Source organism: Polistes fuscatus, unplaced genomic scaffold (genome assembly GCF_010416935.1).
Source record: "Polistes fuscatus isolate 324 unplaced genomic scaffold, CU_Pfus_HIC Scaffold7, whole genome shotgun sequence".
Taxonomy (NCBI): domain Eukaryota; kingdom Metazoa; phylum Arthropoda; class Insecta; order Hymenoptera; family Vespidae; genus Polistes; species Polistes fuscatus.
Window position 1 is genome coordinate 7,547,130 of NW_025113151.1, and position 18,076 is coordinate 7,565,205.

Here is an 18,076-nt window from a genome sequence, read left to right on the forward strand (position 1 = left end):
TTTCATTTTCTTTCTTTTCCTTGTTTGCGAATGAAGAAACCAAGTTACATGCTTCTGAAACTTGACAATTTGGAATAATGTGTACAAAGTTCTTGTAGCTGCTTTATTCCCTGTTTTAATTGGTCTTCTTTAACTTTTAAACAACAATATAGATCCAAAGGAGACAGATCTTCTCTGAATGTATTTTCAGGAAGAAAATTTTTCAATATTTGGTAAAGATTGATCAATGTTTTATGATCGAGACAACTATTTTCCATTTCTAGTATACAGCTAAAAAAATAAATAAGGGAAAAAAGCGATAAAAAACCTTCTTAAGTATTAAAAATTGCTTTTTCAAATAATAATCTAAATAAAATATGTTTCAAATGTTGTTCTATACTTACTTGGTCAGAGCACGTAACAAATGATTGACGTTTCGTGACAGTTCCGATTGAATTTTTATCACGTGATCAGGAGTGGGTAATGGATTTGGCGTTTGAAAAAATAAACTATTTGGCATCCCTACGATACTTGCAGCCATTCCACTAAAAAAAAATAAATATATAAAAATGATTTATTAAAAACTTTTTTAAATTTCTTAAAATTGTTTTCATTTACGTAAATAAATTTTTGTTTACCCATAGTCGCGTGCATATGAATAGATGTGCTCGAAATAATTAAAAGCGACTTCTGCTCTATGTTTTTGTTTAGTATCGTCATTTTCCCTGCCGATCTTTTCAAGCAATTTTTTCTCACATATCTTTATTTCATAATTATTACATCTTTGTTGTAAATCCTATAATGAACAAAACAAGATTATTAACATTATATAGAAAATTTTGAATTATATTAAAAAACAAATTTTATGAATGAGTATTACTTGAATGGCACTCAATGCTCTGGTCATAAGTTCAGAATATTTATTAATATTTATCGTTTGAATCAAGTCACTACACTTATCCAATAAATGAACAATGTCTTTCAATCTTCGACTACCCTCTGAAAATGAATTAATCGTTAGTTCTCTATACACAATCTAATTGATAAGATCATAATATGAAATTTTTACTGACCTGACAACGCTTTAAACATTTCTAAAAGTTCTTTGAGATAATTTAACGCTTCTCTGTCGAATACTTCGCTAGTAGCAGCTATCCAATGTTTAATGGCACATTTTAAAACGCACAAAACTGTCCAAGGTGGCTTTACGATAACATACTTTTCCCAAGTTTCGTCATATAACTTTTTCATTTCTTTACTTACTATCTGTAATCATTAATTTCATTCGTATAAAACATGAATATAAAATATTCTTATTCTTCTAAATTTTAGACATACTGATGCACAAAGTATACATACCACTGAAAGAAATTCTTGCATCACAGATTCCACCTCTTCGTACAATTCATTAAAATAACGTAATTCTTCTTGAAAAGCGGAAATAACTTGCGAACTTTCATCTTGCATCCTTGGATTGGAAATATCGTGAAAATTTAATATTGTATTCTTATTCGAAAATATGTAATCTATTTTTTCAAGAGGATCGTCCCTTCCAAGTGCTAATATGTCGGATATCATAGCTTTGTTGCAAAGATTTTTGTCGTACGATAATAAAGCCTGTGTTAAGAAATATATACATGAATATATAAACTAATTTTGTATACATAGAGAAACAAAAACATGTATCAAAGATATTAAAGAAAAAGTCATTTTTTATCTAACGTACCACAGCTTTTCCTGCTTCTCGAATTTGTAAACAAACTTGTAGAATCTCATCATCAGGACATTCAGCAGCAAATTTTTGTTTATTATTCATTACATCCTGTAAGGTCTGACCAACTATGCGTGGGTCTTTAGCAGAGAAATGATTATTGAGGAATTGAATAGCTTTCCTGGATTGGTCACGCAAACTTTTCTTAGATTTGGCTACTTTTAAATAATCTAATTCCTATAAAATAAAATTAATAAAATATAAAACATGTATTTTTCATGTGTAAAAAAATTTTAAAATAATTTATACATGTTTCTTATACTCACTCTTATAACAGTCCATGGAATCACAATAATTGGTTTATTGTACGTTATAAACTTTCTATTCATAGTTTCAATGACTGCATTTAAATTCGATAAAAAGACGTTCGTATCTACAACAATGTACAATATTTTGTTTTCTTCTTGAGATGGTAATTGTAAAACATTTTCTTCTTGAGATGGGAATTGTAAAATATTTCCTTCTATCTGTAATTTTTCATTTGTTATGCTTTGGGTACATAATTTTATCCTTGCGGCTTGTACCTGTAAGAGAGAGAATTTCTTGTAGAATGTCAATAAAAAATAAATTACTGTTTGAATAATGAAAGATTATTATATTAAATTTAACATAATAACCTCAAATGTAATCTCTTCGTCTTCCAACGGCTCCCAATCCATTTCTTCATAAATAGAAGAAGACTTGTTTGCGAAATTGTCACATGACTCATTATTAGATTGATCTAATATATTTGTTTTAACCGACATTAGCAATTCTTCTTTATTGGGGATTATCTTATTAGATAGAAGTCTATTATGTAAATGTCTGTGCCTTGTATCGCTGTTTTTATAAACATCAGGAAATTCTGTAATTAACATTTGAAACGTTACGTCAAATTTTTCAAGTAAAAACTATATTTTACAGTTAGTCAAATCTCATCTCTTAACGATAATTTACCAGAATTTTTTTCATCTTTTGTTTGAATATTTATTGATTTTCTTAACTTCTCCATGCGGTCCATAGCCAAATTTTTCTTGAAAATATCGCTTGTACTACTGTTGATTATAATCTCGTTTGATGTTTTACTTTCTTCTTCTTCTTCAAAAAAAAAAGAATCATGTAGTCTCAATAAGAATTATAATAAAGTATCGTTAACATATACATTTATTATTTGTATAAGAAAACAATCATAATTACCTGTTGTCGTAAGCTCAGATTTGTACTTTTTATCTGTAGGACTTAACTCTTTTGATAATTTCCTCTTCATACTAGTTCTCATGAAATTCTTACTTACATTTTCTGTAAGATTACGTTCAGAATTTCTAGAAGTAGGGCTCATAATTTGACTTGAACTAGAAGGTTTCGCCATGCTTATTCTTGTATTTCTTGTGCTTCTTCTATTATTTTCTTTTACCGTACTTTGAATGTTGTCAACTACATTGATATCCTTAGCAATGTTGACTGGTTCTAATGGTTTGGACCCCTTCTTCTCCATATTCTTTTTTTGTAATTTTTCATAAATAACTCTCATTTGCGGTGTCATCGTTTCTGATTTGGAAGTAACTGTTTCCGGTTTATCTGATTTAGAAGTCGTTGTTTCTGATATTACAATCTTCTTGCTTCTACTCGATGTGGTTTCGGACTTAAAAGAATTGGTAAAGAAACTATTTTTATTATTACTTTTTTCTTTCTTAAGTTCTATCTTCCTCCTAAGGTCTTTCATTTGATGCGTATCGACATTCTGCACAGGTTTAAAACGTTTGGCTACTAATTTTTGCCGCACATTACTTTTATTATTAACTTCTTCATCTTCAAAGTCAGGTGTTTTTCTTTTCAATTCTTGAGAACTTTCTTTAAAAGTTCGTTTATGTATTAACATTTTTTGTACATTACTTTTATTATTAACATCTTTATCTTCAAGATCAGGTGTTTTACTTCTCAATGCGATAGAACTTCTGCTATTTATTTTCTTTTCCCTTGTTCTTTCTGTTTCCATATCGGGAGTCTATAAAAATGTATAAATATAAATAAATTATCTAATCCATATATGTACATATAAATAATTAATATATAGAACATGTACAATTGAAATAATACAGATTTGAATATCATAATTCATAGAAGACTAGTTACAATATTATAAAGTAATAAAATGATATCTCAATCTAATACATAAGCATAATAATACAATTATTAATCTTACCTTGTCTATATTATCCTCAGTAGGTTCATTCCAAGATGATTCATTGGTTTTAATATTAAAATAATAAACTCTATCCTGATGAGTCTTCGATTTAACAACAATCCAATGTTTCGGCAAATTATGTTTCTTCATATTGAGATGAACAAATGAATATCAAATAAAAAATCTTCAAATGCACTACGTAATAAACTATGTTTATTTACGTCTTGAATAGTAATAGAGGTTAAACACATGCTATGTTTCGATTATATATCGTCGTACTACGACAAAAACAGGATCAATAAATCAAATGTAATATTGAACAAATACTAAGTTATTAAAAAATACAAGAAAATTCAATCAGAAATATAAACAACACGACGGCTAACAAAATTTCGAATATTATTAATCCTATCGTAATTGAGTATTACTTATTATACGTACAATTTACTTGGTATGCTGAACCAATATAATAGAAACATCGTAATAAAGGTAGTCGCGCGCGCGCGTTTTCCGTAAAATAATGACATCCCATTGGTTGAGAGTAAACATTACCAACCAATCTCCTATCTGAGTAAATGGCGCTCCGATCGAACGTGTAGTAACAACACTAACGGAGATAAAACTTTTTGGAGGTTACCAAGGATCTAAAATGGCGCCATCTTTGAGTAGGTTAGGAAGCACATTGTTAGTCAAAACAATCGCCGAAATCGCAATCTATTTTTAGGTGGCACCCACCGAGCTACGGTACTTGACCGTTTTTCTCGGGCGTTGAAAAAAAGAAACGGGCGGTAGAAGAGGTTAAACGTAAGCTTAGTCGAAGTTTTTCTTCGGTAAAAAGGTTCAACGACCTTTCTCTCTCTGTTTTTTCTCTCTCTCTCTCTCTTTTTTTCTCTTCGTCTCTCTCTCTCTCTCTCTCTTTCTCTTTTTCTCTTCGTCTCTCTCTCTCTCTCTTTCTTTCTTTTTCTCTCTTTCGGTTTGTTTCTGTCTCTCTTTCTCTTAAACACAGGTTACATATATAGAAAGCGTGCGTGTGACAAGAGTGCCCCGACCGGCCATGTTTATACCGTGGTGAATTTTGAGCTAAACGCTCGGACGAAATTACCGCGATTCGATAATTTACACGTGCTCTCCTAATAAGATATTATCCTGTACGATAAATCCAGGAAGGTGACACTAATACTTGTGAAATGGAATCCAGTGAGAGAGGTGAGTTAACGGTATTCGACGTGAAAATCGCGGCAATATTGAGAGCATCTGACACAAATCGACGGCCCCGGGGGGGCAATGGCAGTGTCAGGGTCGAAACGGAACTAGTTCAGTGACCGCATTCGCGCGATTCCATCGTTTATTTCTACCTTGATGCCCTTTATCTTTTATTTATTACGAGGTATATATCAAATAACATTTCCTTTCTAACCATTTGCGAGAAACCTATCTTTCTTTCTCTTTCTTTCTCTTTCTTTTTCTTTCTCTTTCTATCTTACAGCATTGCTGCTGCGTTCCGAGGACGAGAGTTTCTCTTTGTCTCTCTCTTTCTCTCTTACCGTTAAAAAAATATAATTCTACTTTCTGCATCGAATCTATGTCATGCGTTCGCATCTTCGCTTTTGAACACGACTGTACACCACTCCTCTCTCTTACTGACACACCAAGCAACGTTCTACTACCGATCGTTTCTTTCCATCCCTTTTTTTCTTTTTATTTATCTCCACTTTTCTTTTTCCTTTTACATCTGTCATCTATCATTTTCCTATTTCTTTGTAAATCATCGAGGCCTGTTATCATTTTTCTATATTTGGTTTACTTCTTCGACGATATATCTCTTTTTTACTTTATCTGTTTTATGATTTTATTTTCTTTTTTTTCTTTTGCAGCTATTTAAATGTATAATTTAGATTAAAAATGAGAAAAATCTTATTATATTTTTAAAGAGACTATATACGTAGCGTCATGCTTACTCCGTAAAAGACACGTGAGTATTGTTATTGCCTTAGACGAGTTTTCATTTGGCGTTAGTTGTAACGTGGCGACACCTGTCGTGTATTCGAGCACGCCCTACCTCAAGTTCCCGAGGATTAACCCCAACCTCTCTCTCTTTCTCTCTCTCTCTCTCTTATTTTCTTTCTCTCTTTCTCTCATTTTACGTTTGCCCTTTTTATACTACACCCTCTTTACTCGCTGACATGGCGGCTGACTGAATTCCAGGTGCCTATGGGGGATCTAATTGTTTATATGTAAGTTTTTTTTTTTTTAATGATTTACACAGGAAGAAATTTGAAAATTATTATCAACAATTTAAATCATCTTATGAGAACGTATTCAAATATTTTACAAATATTTCTTTCTATTCTTTGCAATTAAAAAATAATTAAATTTCTTCTTCTCCTTTCTTTTTTGTTCTCTATCTTTTTTTTATATACTATTTTTTGTTTGTTGTTTCAAAAAAAAAAGCATAAAACAATACACGTTCTTTTTCCATTCCATTGTTTCATATTATTTAACAATTTTCTATTCTATTTTGGTTTATTATTATTAATTTTTATTATGAAAAAAAAAGAATGTGCAATTATCTCGGTCGATAAAGAAGATCGTTGTAAAAAAAAATCCTCGAATATCTACGAGTAAAAAACTATTATTACAAAAATTACATCCTCTGTAACACTTCTAATTTCATTTCCATAGAAAAACCTAAGAATTTACAGCAGTTGGCCGGACGTTTCAAAATGGTTGGCCGGACGTTGCGGAATGCCCGAAGTCCGAAGCTAAGAAATTCGGCGAAATTCTTTTATCCGTGGAACGTGATCACATCGTCCCCTCCTTAGCTCGTTATCCTTCATCTTTAATTCTCGTTCTCCACCCTCCATATCTTTTTTCTTCTTCTTTCTTCTCTGTTGCAATTCTTCCTTTTCTCTCTTAGCTGTTAGTCTCTTCCTCGTTATATAAGTCCAAGGACAAGAACTGTGCAGCTTTCATATATCTATCCTTTTGTTTTTCTTTCTTTTTTCTACCACCTTCCTTCTCTTTCTTACACACACACGCGTACAAACACGCAGGTAAAAATAAATGTTCCTTCTTCGCTTTCCGTTTATTCTTTCCACCACAAATAACTTTTTGAGTCGATAAAATTATCCTCTTGTAATCTTAATTTTGCAACATATAATAAAATAAAGAAAAAGAAAAAAGTATAGATAATTTGAACAATTTATTTTTTTTATCATCTATTTCATAATATAAATAATATTTATTATAAAAATAAATATTCAAATTTATTTATTTCTATTTCATTTTGTGACTAACAATCAGTTTATTCCTATTATTACCGACACATGTATTCGCGTATTATAGGTTTAAAGTGCATATGTAAATAAATTGGAAATTTTCTTTCGTTTTCTCTCTCTTTCTTTGTAACTTTCTTTTTCTTTCTTTCCTTCTTCCTTTCTTTCATGATGATAATTAAAACAGGAGATTAGTATCTCACGTGGGTGGCAGAAATTGTGCATGCATATACGAATACATATATATATGTGTGTATACTCTTGCTTATTTAGATTATTTCGAGTGTCCTATCGTTCAGGATGTCCTGCAATTATTATAACTCTCTCGTTCGAACCAACTCTACGTAAAGTTAAAGTAAAAAAAAAGTACAAGAGAGAGAGAAAGAGAGAATTGCGTTAGCGTGGGTTTAACAATTTTTTTACCAGAGTTTGCATGACTCGCGATAGAAGAGATAAGATTATCCAACTCGACTCGACTCGACTCAATTTTATTCAAGTCGACTCCGTTGGTTTTTACGTTATTTTAAAATATTTGATTACATTATAGTTTCTCCTACTTTTTGTTTGCTTTTTATAAAAGATCATGTTTATTTTTGGATCATCTCGTTAAATATTCGACGAGATATATGTAATTTCTGATCAAATCGATTATCTAATATAATAATAAATTTAACCAAATCCAAAAAGATTTATCGAAATTTGGGATGACTAAATAATATAATTTTTTGTTTTCCTCTGATTTTTTGGATATATTTTTTGTTTCATTTTTAATTATTTTTTTCTTCGTTGATGATACAAAAGAACACGTTGACACAATGCACTAAGGTCGACAATGAATCATGATACGTTCTTGATGCAGGAGTATAACGGGTTTATTGATCGCGGTTCGCTCGATCGTAGGCACTATACTGAAGCATATATAATTATGCAATCGTTACGCAATTCTCGCCAGGTTCTCATGGCAAGTGTTTGTCTCGACCTACTGACATTGGTCTGCTACAGAACGGGACACGCCTACTTGCAAACTTTCAAGGTTGCTAAGCTGTTCACGCTTCGACGATCCTTTCCATTTTTTTTTTGCTTCCTCTCCCTCTCTTTTCTCTTCTTCCTCCTCCTCCTCCTCCTCTTCATCTTTTGCTTCTTTCCCCTTTTATTCCTTTCCCCCCTCCCGTCCTCTTTTTCCTTTCCTTTTCTTCCCCTTTCCCCTCCACCCTTTCCACTTTTTTCAATTCCAGACGAGCTGATCCTTGCGATGGGAGAAAGATGAATAAATTCTTTCCAAGATATTTTTGCTGCTTTTATATCTTTATACAGGGTGGAACATTTAAATTCTAGACATTTGTTTTATCGATGCGCGCATGATAATGTATTATTCTTATTCGCGCAAACATTATTTCAACGCGTATTTTGCTTGACAAATTTTTCTATAAATATTAATTTATATGTTAATTTTGGCTTTTAAATGATTGTTCGTAAATTATTTCGAATATTTTCCATTATAAATGTTCCACCATGTGTAATATATACATACGTATGCATGAGAATCGTTCGAGTGCTTTTTCTAATATAATTTTCGATCGAGAATATTATCGATTCCGATGAAAGAAAGAAAAGGCAGGGCTCTTCCGTGTTTTTCTATGGCAAGCCTTGATGTTAAATGATGGAAAACTTTGCCTTGAGTTTTCACTCCTTTTCCTCTTTCTTTCTCCCTCTCTCTCTCTCTCTCTTTCTCTATCTTTTATGCTTTTTCTCTTTTACGTGTTCATCATGCCGTAACTTATTCATTTCAAACGAGTATAATCGCTACGAAATTGCGGAAAAGTTTCTTTCCCTCGTTCGTAAATGAAATATTATGTTACTTATTCGATTTAAATTACTATTAGTTAAAATTATATTTAAATAAATTGTTACACATTTTTATCCTTAATACAAAAATATTAATAATTAAACATCGACGTGGTGAGACTCAACGCGAAGACTAATACCATTCATTGAAATCACTGAGAATTTAATAAAATCGAGAAAAAATTGTATTATCATTCTCACAAAGAGAATGAAATTACCCGGAGATCTTTTTATTTTGAAGAATAATTAAATTAAATAAATAAGAAAATATTTCTTTATACAAATCCCAAATTATATTATTAATAAATCATTTACTCGAGTTTCTCTCTTTTTTTTGTTTTTTCAAATAATCTTAAGGGAAAGTTTTCTCTAGTGGGATGTAAAATGGACGATCGTGTTGCGTACTATGTTCTAACCTTGGGCGAAAAGCTGTTTCTCTCTCTCTCTCTCTGCCTCTCTCTTTGTCGCTTTAATTAAACACGTTTGATAATTACCGCCAGTAGCATCGTGGGTGCGATATATCACTGCGCATGTTATTAGGAAAACCCATTAAAATCACTTTGAATAATCCTACAAAGTGCTCCGAGAAATACCATAAAATATTTTTTCATAAATACCAAAATGGCGGCCCTCATAAGTCCAGTTATTACAAACGATACATTTCATTATTAAATTTGACCACAAATATAAAAGTAATATGGTAAATAAAAATAAAAAGAGAAAACATTCGAAACGATCTCTGAAATTGCTTTCTATCGTATTTGTCGTAAAACAAAAGTTGCATAAATACGAAACAAATATTGTAGTTTCCATCATTCTATATTTGTTCAACAATTTAAAAAACAAAAAAAAATACAAATAAAAAAAGTTTCGAAATACCTTTAAAACAAAAAAACAGATATAACAATTTTATTATCAATCTCGATTGAAAAATAAAAAAGATAAAAAAGCAAAAGGAATAAAATACAAATATCGGTCATAAATCCTCTACGTGATATTTACGTAGGATGAAAAAAGAAGAAGAAGAAGAAGAAGAAGAAGAAAAAAAAGGAAACATGAGATAAAGAAAAATGCAAAATTCATAAGGAAATGAGAATGAGCTTGACCGTCCATGGTAAACGAGGAACGAATGCACGCGTAAAACATCCCACGTTGAATAAAAAACAATGTGAAAGAGGATATGATGAACTTTTAAAATTACGGACGAGTTACGACGACGATGGTTGTTTTCAAACAGAGCCACTTCCTACGCAATAAAAATAACGTCGATTGAAAAGGGACTTTGATAGAATATATTGAAAATTGGCGTACGATTATATTACACACGTATCTTTATACTATATCTGTATAATAAATATATAATATATATATCGTATAAACGTATGTGTATGTATATATATGTGTGTTGTTTTTTCTTAACGCTTGGATTCCGTTGACCGACGATGGTCATGATAGGCAGTTGTTGTTTTAAGCGGAAACTTTTTTTTTTTTTAAATCTATCATTCGACTTTCTGCTCGACAAATTACCAAGGGCATGAATAATTACAAACCTCTATATCTATCCTCTACTTTCTCTTTTTATCTGTCTACCTTTTAACTTTATTCTCTTTTATTTTTTTAACTTTATTTATTTACTTATTATCATAATAAACCACGATGGGTTTTTATTAAAATATACGTGTTTTTAAAAATACACGTATCTGTTAAAATATATAAATGATTTAAAAGAACAAGCTTTTGTATCATTAAACGTATGACAATTATGTATAATATATATATATATATATATCTATGTATACGTATTTATATACGTAATATGAATATACATATGTGTATGTACCGTAATTAACTCGACGAGGAAAGGTCGCATTATTTATCGGCACGTGTCTCTTCTTTTGTATTCTAAAACGGAAGCTATTACTACTTCAATATAATATAATATAATATATATATACATAGAAATCGATGATTTAAAAGTAGAAATCCTTTATCTCGTATTTTTCATTACGCTTTAAGAGAATTGGCGATAAGTTTTTATCGAATTAGAAAATGGTGGTATGGCATCGATCGTTGAGTTTAGTAGAAGTAGGATGGGGTGCTGTTGCGAGAGGTGTGGAACAGAGAAAAAGAGAGAAAAAGAGAGAGAGAGAGTGGAAGCAAGTGCATTTTAAGTGCAAGCGAGGCCAACCCTATGCAATTGGTTGGAAAGCGAAACGGTTCATTGGAGGGGCATCACTTGAAAGTTAGAGAAAGATGGAAGATGTTATAGAAAGGAAGGGAGAGAAAAGGGGTAGTAGAGGTGGTAGTGGGGTGGGTGGAAGACTCGAAGGGAGAAGGGCAAAGAGGAAGCCGAGTGCACAAAGCAGACATATGGGTCAATGTCAGGACACTCCTGTGTACTGTTTAGCACGATTCACCTACTGACCTACTTGTTATTCTTCTCTTTCTTTCATCTTTCCTGTATCCTCTTTTAACTTTCTTTCTTTCTCTTTCTCTTTTCTCTCTTTCTCTTTTTCTATTTTTCTTTTTATCTCTATCTATCTAACTGTTCGTCTACAGTGAGTATAAAAAGTATCCGTAAATTCTTCGACTCGTCCCATCTATCGATTGTTTTTTTAATTATGTATATTTCTTGCATTGTGTATTACTATAATAGAAAAGGTACTATAATAGAAAAGGTAGCATCTGTAGAAAAATGTATGATTGCTAAACAAATATATATATATATATATATATACTTGAGCGAAATTATAATATTATTTAATGTACTATTTTAATATGTATAATATTTAAGAAAATATGATTTATGTAAATACAAATTATAAAGAATAAATTTAATAGAAAAATCAAAGCAATATATCAAGGAATACTTTTTACATCCACTGTATCTTTTACAATTCTAACTTCCTCCGATTCGTGTCCCGTAGACTCGTTGCATGTTTAGAATTCAAAATAGCGCTAGTGTGCCATTTTACTTACTGTGTATATGTGTGTCTATGTAAAGGTGGCCCAGTTCTAATGTTGTAAGCTATTTTTTTTTTTTATATATATTTTTATAGATAGAATAATCAAATGTTTTGCGTATTCTTATAACATTGAAAATAGAAACGTAAAAATAATAAACAGAAAAAAAACAAAATAAAAATAATATAATAATTAATTGAACGATCTCTCTTTTTGTTTTTCAGGTGAGTTTAAGCGTACCATCATCTTAACGAACGACCGATCTCAATCACAGCACGTTATTAATACGTCCTTCTGCCTTGTAAGTAACTATTTTTACGATCCGTGTAATTCTGAAAGTGTGTTCACATTGTCTATATAGATTATCTTTTAATAAAATATATTATCTTTTTAATAAAATTAAAACAAATGAAAACAAAAAATATAAAGTAAAAAATTGAAATAAAGTAACGTTCGTTGTTACGCAAAAAGAATTCGAACGAACTTTGTTTTGTTATTTAAAAAAACAACTAAGATAAATTTTATAACGAAAGATAATGATTTTTTAATAAATGATTTTTCTATTCGATACTACTAATAATTGGATCTGTGTTACGATTTATGATTTTTTCTTGTGAAAAAGTATGGAATGTGCGTTTACGGTTACATATACCTACATACACACACACACACACACACACACAAACACGTACGTTGGTACGCATTTATACATGTTTCTAAATAAAATTGTATTTAGGCCGTTGCAATCTGGTTCTTTCAATAAAATATGCGCATACATTAAAGATGTCCATAGATCTCGTTTCATATCATAGTGTTTGAATCTTGATTAACCATACTCGTATCAGGTCGAACTTAGAAATTTTAATTGGAATCTAAATCTCTTCGTTTTCGATCGAATTTATGAATCTCGATTTAATTGTCCTGTTTTTATTACACTCCCTTTTACGGATTTCAAGGGCTCGTTCCGTTTTTACAATCGTTTAACAACGATCCTTACAATATATTTGCTTAACTATCCAGAATTTCGATTGAATTCAAATTGTCGACGATACGAATAAAATCAAAAAATGATCATCGTAAAAATTCATATTTTATTTATCGAATTAAAAAATTCCGATCGTACCGAATGACATAGCGTTTGTTCCTGTTATCAATACTCGAATTTTTGAAAAGAAAGAAATAAAAACATTATATGATGCAATTAGAAAAAGAAAAGAAATAAAAATAAAAGTGTAAATTTATATCTCTCTTCTCAACGACGAAATAAACGACGAATAAGAATTTTTTCTTTTCCTCTTACATTCGAGTTTTGAAAAGGTTAAAACAAAATTTGAGAAACAAAAAGAAAAAAAATAATAAAAATGTTTATAAAAAATTGTCACACGTATATTCGTTTGGTTGAGACAAAATAAAAAATGTGAGAGGATAAGTAGAAGAAATAGAAGAAGAGGATTGTGTACGTTGGGCTACGTCGCAATGCGACGAAATTATGCGTCGACCTTGACTGTTTTACTCGCCTTTTCTCGTCGTCCCCACTCGGGAAACCGATTGATCATCCTTCTCTCGTCTCGTTCCTTATAAACGAGCATTATTTATAACACGATGCGTGCATGCGCTTGCTAGCTAGCTAGCTAGCTTGCGTTAACGTGCTTGATCATGCATACGACCGATCAACCGATCAACCGATCAACCGATCAACCAACCAACCAACCAACCAACCGCCATCTCGATATCTTTCTAGCCTTCCTGATGCTTCCATAACTCATGTGGTTTGCATTTAATGACACATCGCATAAACGTGCGACTGACTTTCAGAGAGAGAGAGGGGGGAGGGAAAGAGAAAATACGATATAATATATCTCTACCATCCGTTCCTTTTTATTAATTGTTATTACGTTGAACAAAAATTTGATTGCAATGTTCTCTCTTTCTCTCTTGGATTTTTTAAATTTTTTCTCTATGAATGACTGAAAGAATTATTATTATTATTATTATTATTTTTTATTACAGTATATTGCCGATATATTAATACGAATAAATTTTATCCGCGATTACTAATGCGAGAAGATTACTAAATTATTACGTTATAAAATTAATTTGTGATTTTTTAATCATTTTGTTATTTATATTATGAATATTACGAAACAAATCCGTTATACGTTTTTGACATTCGATTTTTTACGTTCTAATACTCGGCTTTAGAAAAATACAAATAATAATTATAATAATAATCCAACGGTTCGTCCCTTTTCAACTAACTAACTATAACTCGTGTATGTATTTTACTAATACGCGTACGTCGAACAATCGGTACGTAGTTTCCTCGCTTATTAGAATTCAAACGAGCGATTAAGAACTAGAAGAAAGAGAAAGATTTTTCGAGTGTTCACGCGTGAACAATAGCCCGTCTGATTGGTGCTCTCTTTAGAATTAGAAACCCGAATTTTGCATTGTGCAAACTACGACCAGACGAAACAGCTGCAGCCAAAATCTTTTTTTCTTTTTCTCTTTTTTTGCCTTCTATTTCTCCCCTCGTTTCCTTCTTTTAGACCTCCTCCTCTTCTTCTTCTTCTTCTTCCTTCGTTTTTGTTCGATTTCGAAAGACCGCAATAAAAAATAATAAATTTCTTCCTTCAACATTTCGACTTCCTTTGACTTTTAATTTTCCTTTTCATTTATATTTTAACCAAAATACGCTTATTATATAAATAAAAAATGTAGAAATTAGTGTTTACACGAAAAACGCAACGTAGTAAGTAGTAAAGTAATTATATGGGCAGACGCACCACCGTTCGTTACGAATACATAAGTGTCTGATCTTGACCACTGACTACTTATGACTTTTCTTTTCATTTAATTTGACTTTTTTCTTTTTTTTTCTTTTCATTTAATTTTATTCAAAACATATATATATATATAATTATTTACGAGAAACGTTAAAAAGTATAATTGAGACGAAAAACATAACGTGGTAAGTAGAAATGGAATCGCATGGACAGACGAATATGTAGGTGTCTGACCTTGAGGACTAACTACTTATGACCGATCCACGCGCAGAAGCGGAAAGAAAGACTGTATACTGTGAGGAATCGTTTCTAAATTTATACACGCATATGTACATATGCAGTGGAACGAAGAATCTCGTGATTCTAAAATTGACAAAAGAAAAAAAAGAAGAAAAAAGAAAATATATTTTTAACAGTTCTGCAACGTTATATATACATTTTCTTGTTCTTTTTATCTACGAACGATAGTGATATTATTAATATTTCATACAGTATGTTAACATACGTTTAATAAAATGATATACGAATTGATTTGAAAAATGTTAATTTCAAGAGAATAATTAAAAAATGACCTATATATATTTTTTTTTTTAAATGAAATAATATGCGTTCTCTTATCTTCGTATCGATAAAAAATGTTGTTGTGTCTGGCTCGTTGTCTTCTACAAGTCTTGATCGTAACAAACACGTTAAGATAAAAATGCTATTATGTAAAGTTTTATTACGTTACGTCAAAATAAAGAATTCATTTATATAGATTACATGTACTTCACATAAAAATGAGATAATATAAAAAAGGAATTATAAAAGAGGCAGCCAATTATCTCGATAATACTTGAATTATTTAGAATATTAATCTTACATCGCGAGTATTATCGATTTTCGAATCTCGTTACGTTGGAGGTTGCAGCATAAGGAGACAACATATTAAAAACATTTTTTAATATTTATACATCGTCAAAGAACAATGTTTCTAATGAATTTGATTATAACGTTTTCATGAGATTCTCTATATATAATTTCTTTTTAAAATTTTCGAAAGGTATTGGAAATAAATTTAGTTCAAATCGATATACTCTTCTAATCGTCACTGTTTGCATGCACATGCATTAGAAAATTGAATGAAACAATTAATTAATCCCTCTGACGAGCGAGATATTATAAAAATAAAAAAACGAACAAAGATAGAAAAAGATATCTGCGAGATGATGTTGACACGATCAAAGATAGAGGAATACTGAAGGGGATTGTGCAAACGACGATGAGAACTCGGGGTCGAAAGCACGAGGAGTCTCTGTTTTGTTTACGTCTAACGTAAACTCTAAGGTCGTTACACCGGACATGCATACACGCTTTCGATTTTGCTTTGAAATGCCGACTTTTAAAGCGTTCTTGTTAAAAAATAAAAAATAAAAAATAAAAAGAACACAAAATATAAAAATGCATCCAGATCATCGTATTATACGAACGTAAACATTCTCACATATATTCTTCATATCGGACACATTATTTAAATTATAAATATCATTTTCTTCCCCCTCTCCTATGCGTACATTCCTGTTCTATAAATTATTACAAACTAATCGTTGAACGAAATACATTGACGCGTATATACAAGAAATTTTGTTTAATAATAATAATTATTATTTTTATTACGAAATTTTTGTATCGTACGAGTGTACTGAAAAATAATGTTTATTAATATACAAACTGATTCATTTGAAATACGATCGAGCTTCTTTCCTTTTCCTTCCGTTCCCTCTTTTTCTCTTTCCCTCTCTTCCTGTTATTTCTCTTTCTATCCCACCACACTTCAATGTGCTCACACGGTAGAGTTAAAAGAGAGAGAGAGGGAGAGAGATGGGGATAGAAAGAAAGAGTGAGAAATGGAGGGAGAAGACGACTCACCCGTTTCGGCCATGCACTAGAACTTGACTCCTAAGCTCCTCGTCGACGGCAATGTAATGCAACCTCCCTCCCCCTCCCCCCCTCTCTCTCTTTCTTTCCCTCACACATTCGCATCTTCTTTCTTTCTTTCTTTATAAATGCATGACCGTACGCGTGTTACACGAAGAGGAGCTGCTCGCTATACTAAAAGATGTAAGAAAATGCGATGCATACGCAAACTCGATGATCTTCGAGTGAATGCATTTTTCGTTGCAACGAAAGAGAACAACTACTTTCATTTCAACGAGAAACTAACGAAACTTACGATCTAAAAAAAAATACTGTATAGGCGTGGGTGGGGAATGCGTTAGAAACGGGCGAACGATGTTATGAGAGAAAAGAAAAATGTAAGAAAAAAAAAAGAAAATAAAAGAGAAAATAGAGACAATACCGTAAGAAAAAGTTAATAAAACGAATGTACGAAAGAAAAAATAATAATGTACGGTCCTTCTCTCTCTCTCTCTCTCTCTCTCTCTCTAAAGAAAAGCCTCGACAAAAAAATAATAGTAAGAATGAGAAAATGATATAGCCAAAAAAGAAAGGAAGAGCGAGCGAGAGAGAAAGAAAAGCGTGGGTGTGCAGCAAGTAGAGACGGAACGTTACTAGTCGGGCGGGACTATGGGTCCGTCTCCCTTCCCCGCCCCTCATGTTCGTCCTCGTAATTCCGTCCTCCTCCTCCTCCTGCTGTTCCTCCTCTTGCTCTTCACCTCTTCTTGGTCGACTACCTCCTCCACCACCCCCTCTCTAACATCAATCCCCCTCCCCATCTAGGCTACGTCCTCCTCCGACTCCTCCACCTTCTCCACCTCCTCCCCCTCCCCCTCCCCCGTTAGCCTTCATGCTCACGCTCACATGCAACAGCAGAGAGGCAGACCGGCCGGCTGGCACTCGGGTGCCTTTAGCGCCGTGCATCTCCGAGTCAGTCAGTCGGTCGGTCGGTCTCTCGGTCGGTTCATTCGGTGAAGCTCTTGCTTCGTACAAACGAACACGCGAGGAGTGTTGTTTCCCCTTTTTAAACCCCTTTCCCCACGCCGCCCACCCCCCCTGCCCTCATCACGTTATAAACGCATAAACTATCGTCCGTATTATTTAAAACGCGATTGAGAGGTATTACTCGTAAATATTTTTTAGGGAGAGTGGGGCAGGAGTGGGAGGGAGGGAAGGGTGGGAAGGGAAGGGAGGTAGGGTGTGGAAGAATATTACAGGCATATATTATACGAAGTGCATTCATTCTATACGAATTGCACGCGTTTTGTTCTATTTTTTGTTTGTTTATATCTAAATTATTTATATTTGGGAATGGCATGTAGTCTTAAAAAATTATTTGTAATTTAGATGAAAGATA

At 32.1% G+C, this 18,076-nt stretch overlaps 2 protein-coding genes across 11 annotated transcripts in view; one reads left to right on the plus strand and one right to left on the minus strand.

Annotated features, from left to right (window-relative positions):
• Positions 1 to 5: 5 nt before the first annotated feature.
• On the minus strand, positions 6 to 16,750 carry LOC122524185 (transcriptional protein SWT1-like). Of its 3 annotated transcripts, none has more exons than XM_043646294.1 (13): positions 16,693 to 16,750; positions 3,933 to 4,058; positions 2,927 to 3,734; positions 2,687 to 2,827; positions 2,368 to 2,594; positions 2,017 to 2,274; positions 1,706 to 1,927; positions 1,339 to 1,596; positions 1,053 to 1,245; positions 860 to 978; positions 618 to 775; positions 384 to 524; positions 6 to 270 (listed from the first exon to the last, which is right to left on the minus strand). In XM_043646294.1, the coding sequence occupies exons 3-13, from the start codon at positions 3,723 to 3,725 to the stop codon at positions 45 to 47; spliced, it is 2,742 nt and encodes a 913-aa protein (XP_043502229.1). In that variant the 5' UTR covers positions 3,726 to 3,734; positions 3,933 to 4,058; positions 16,693 to 16,750; the 3' UTR covers positions 6 to 44. The 3 variants fall into 3 exon arrangements, with proteins under 3 accessions (XP_043502229.1, XP_043502227.1, XP_043502228.1); XM_043646292.1 differs by lacking the exon at positions 16,693 to 16,750 and adding an exon at positions 4,356 to 4,515 and having other exon boundaries at positions 3,933 to 4,192; XM_043646293.1 differs by lacking the exon at positions 16,693 to 16,750 and having other exon boundaries at positions 2,687 to 2,824; positions 3,933 to 4,349.
• The window catches only part of LOC122524188 (retinoic acid receptor RXR), a 41,664-nt gene continuing 28,205 nt past the window's right edge, over positions 4,618 to 18,076 (plus strand). For 4 of the 8 annotated variants that reach the window (XM_043646308.1, XM_043646311.1, XM_043646307.1 and 1 more), the window contains exon 1: positions 17,613 to 17,838. Coding sequence is in view for 1 of the 8 variants with exons in the window: in XM_043646315.1 (XP_043502250.1) it covers positions 5,102 to 5,120 (19 nt within the window). In the remaining 7 variants the exon portion in view is untranslated. Of the gene's footprint in view, positions 4,719 to 4,881; positions 5,121 to 12,222; positions 12,300 to 17,612; positions 17,839 to 18,076 lie in introns of those variants that run through there. The other 4 variants (XM_043646316.1, XM_043646315.1, XM_043646310.1 and 1 more) reach the window with 4 other exon arrangements.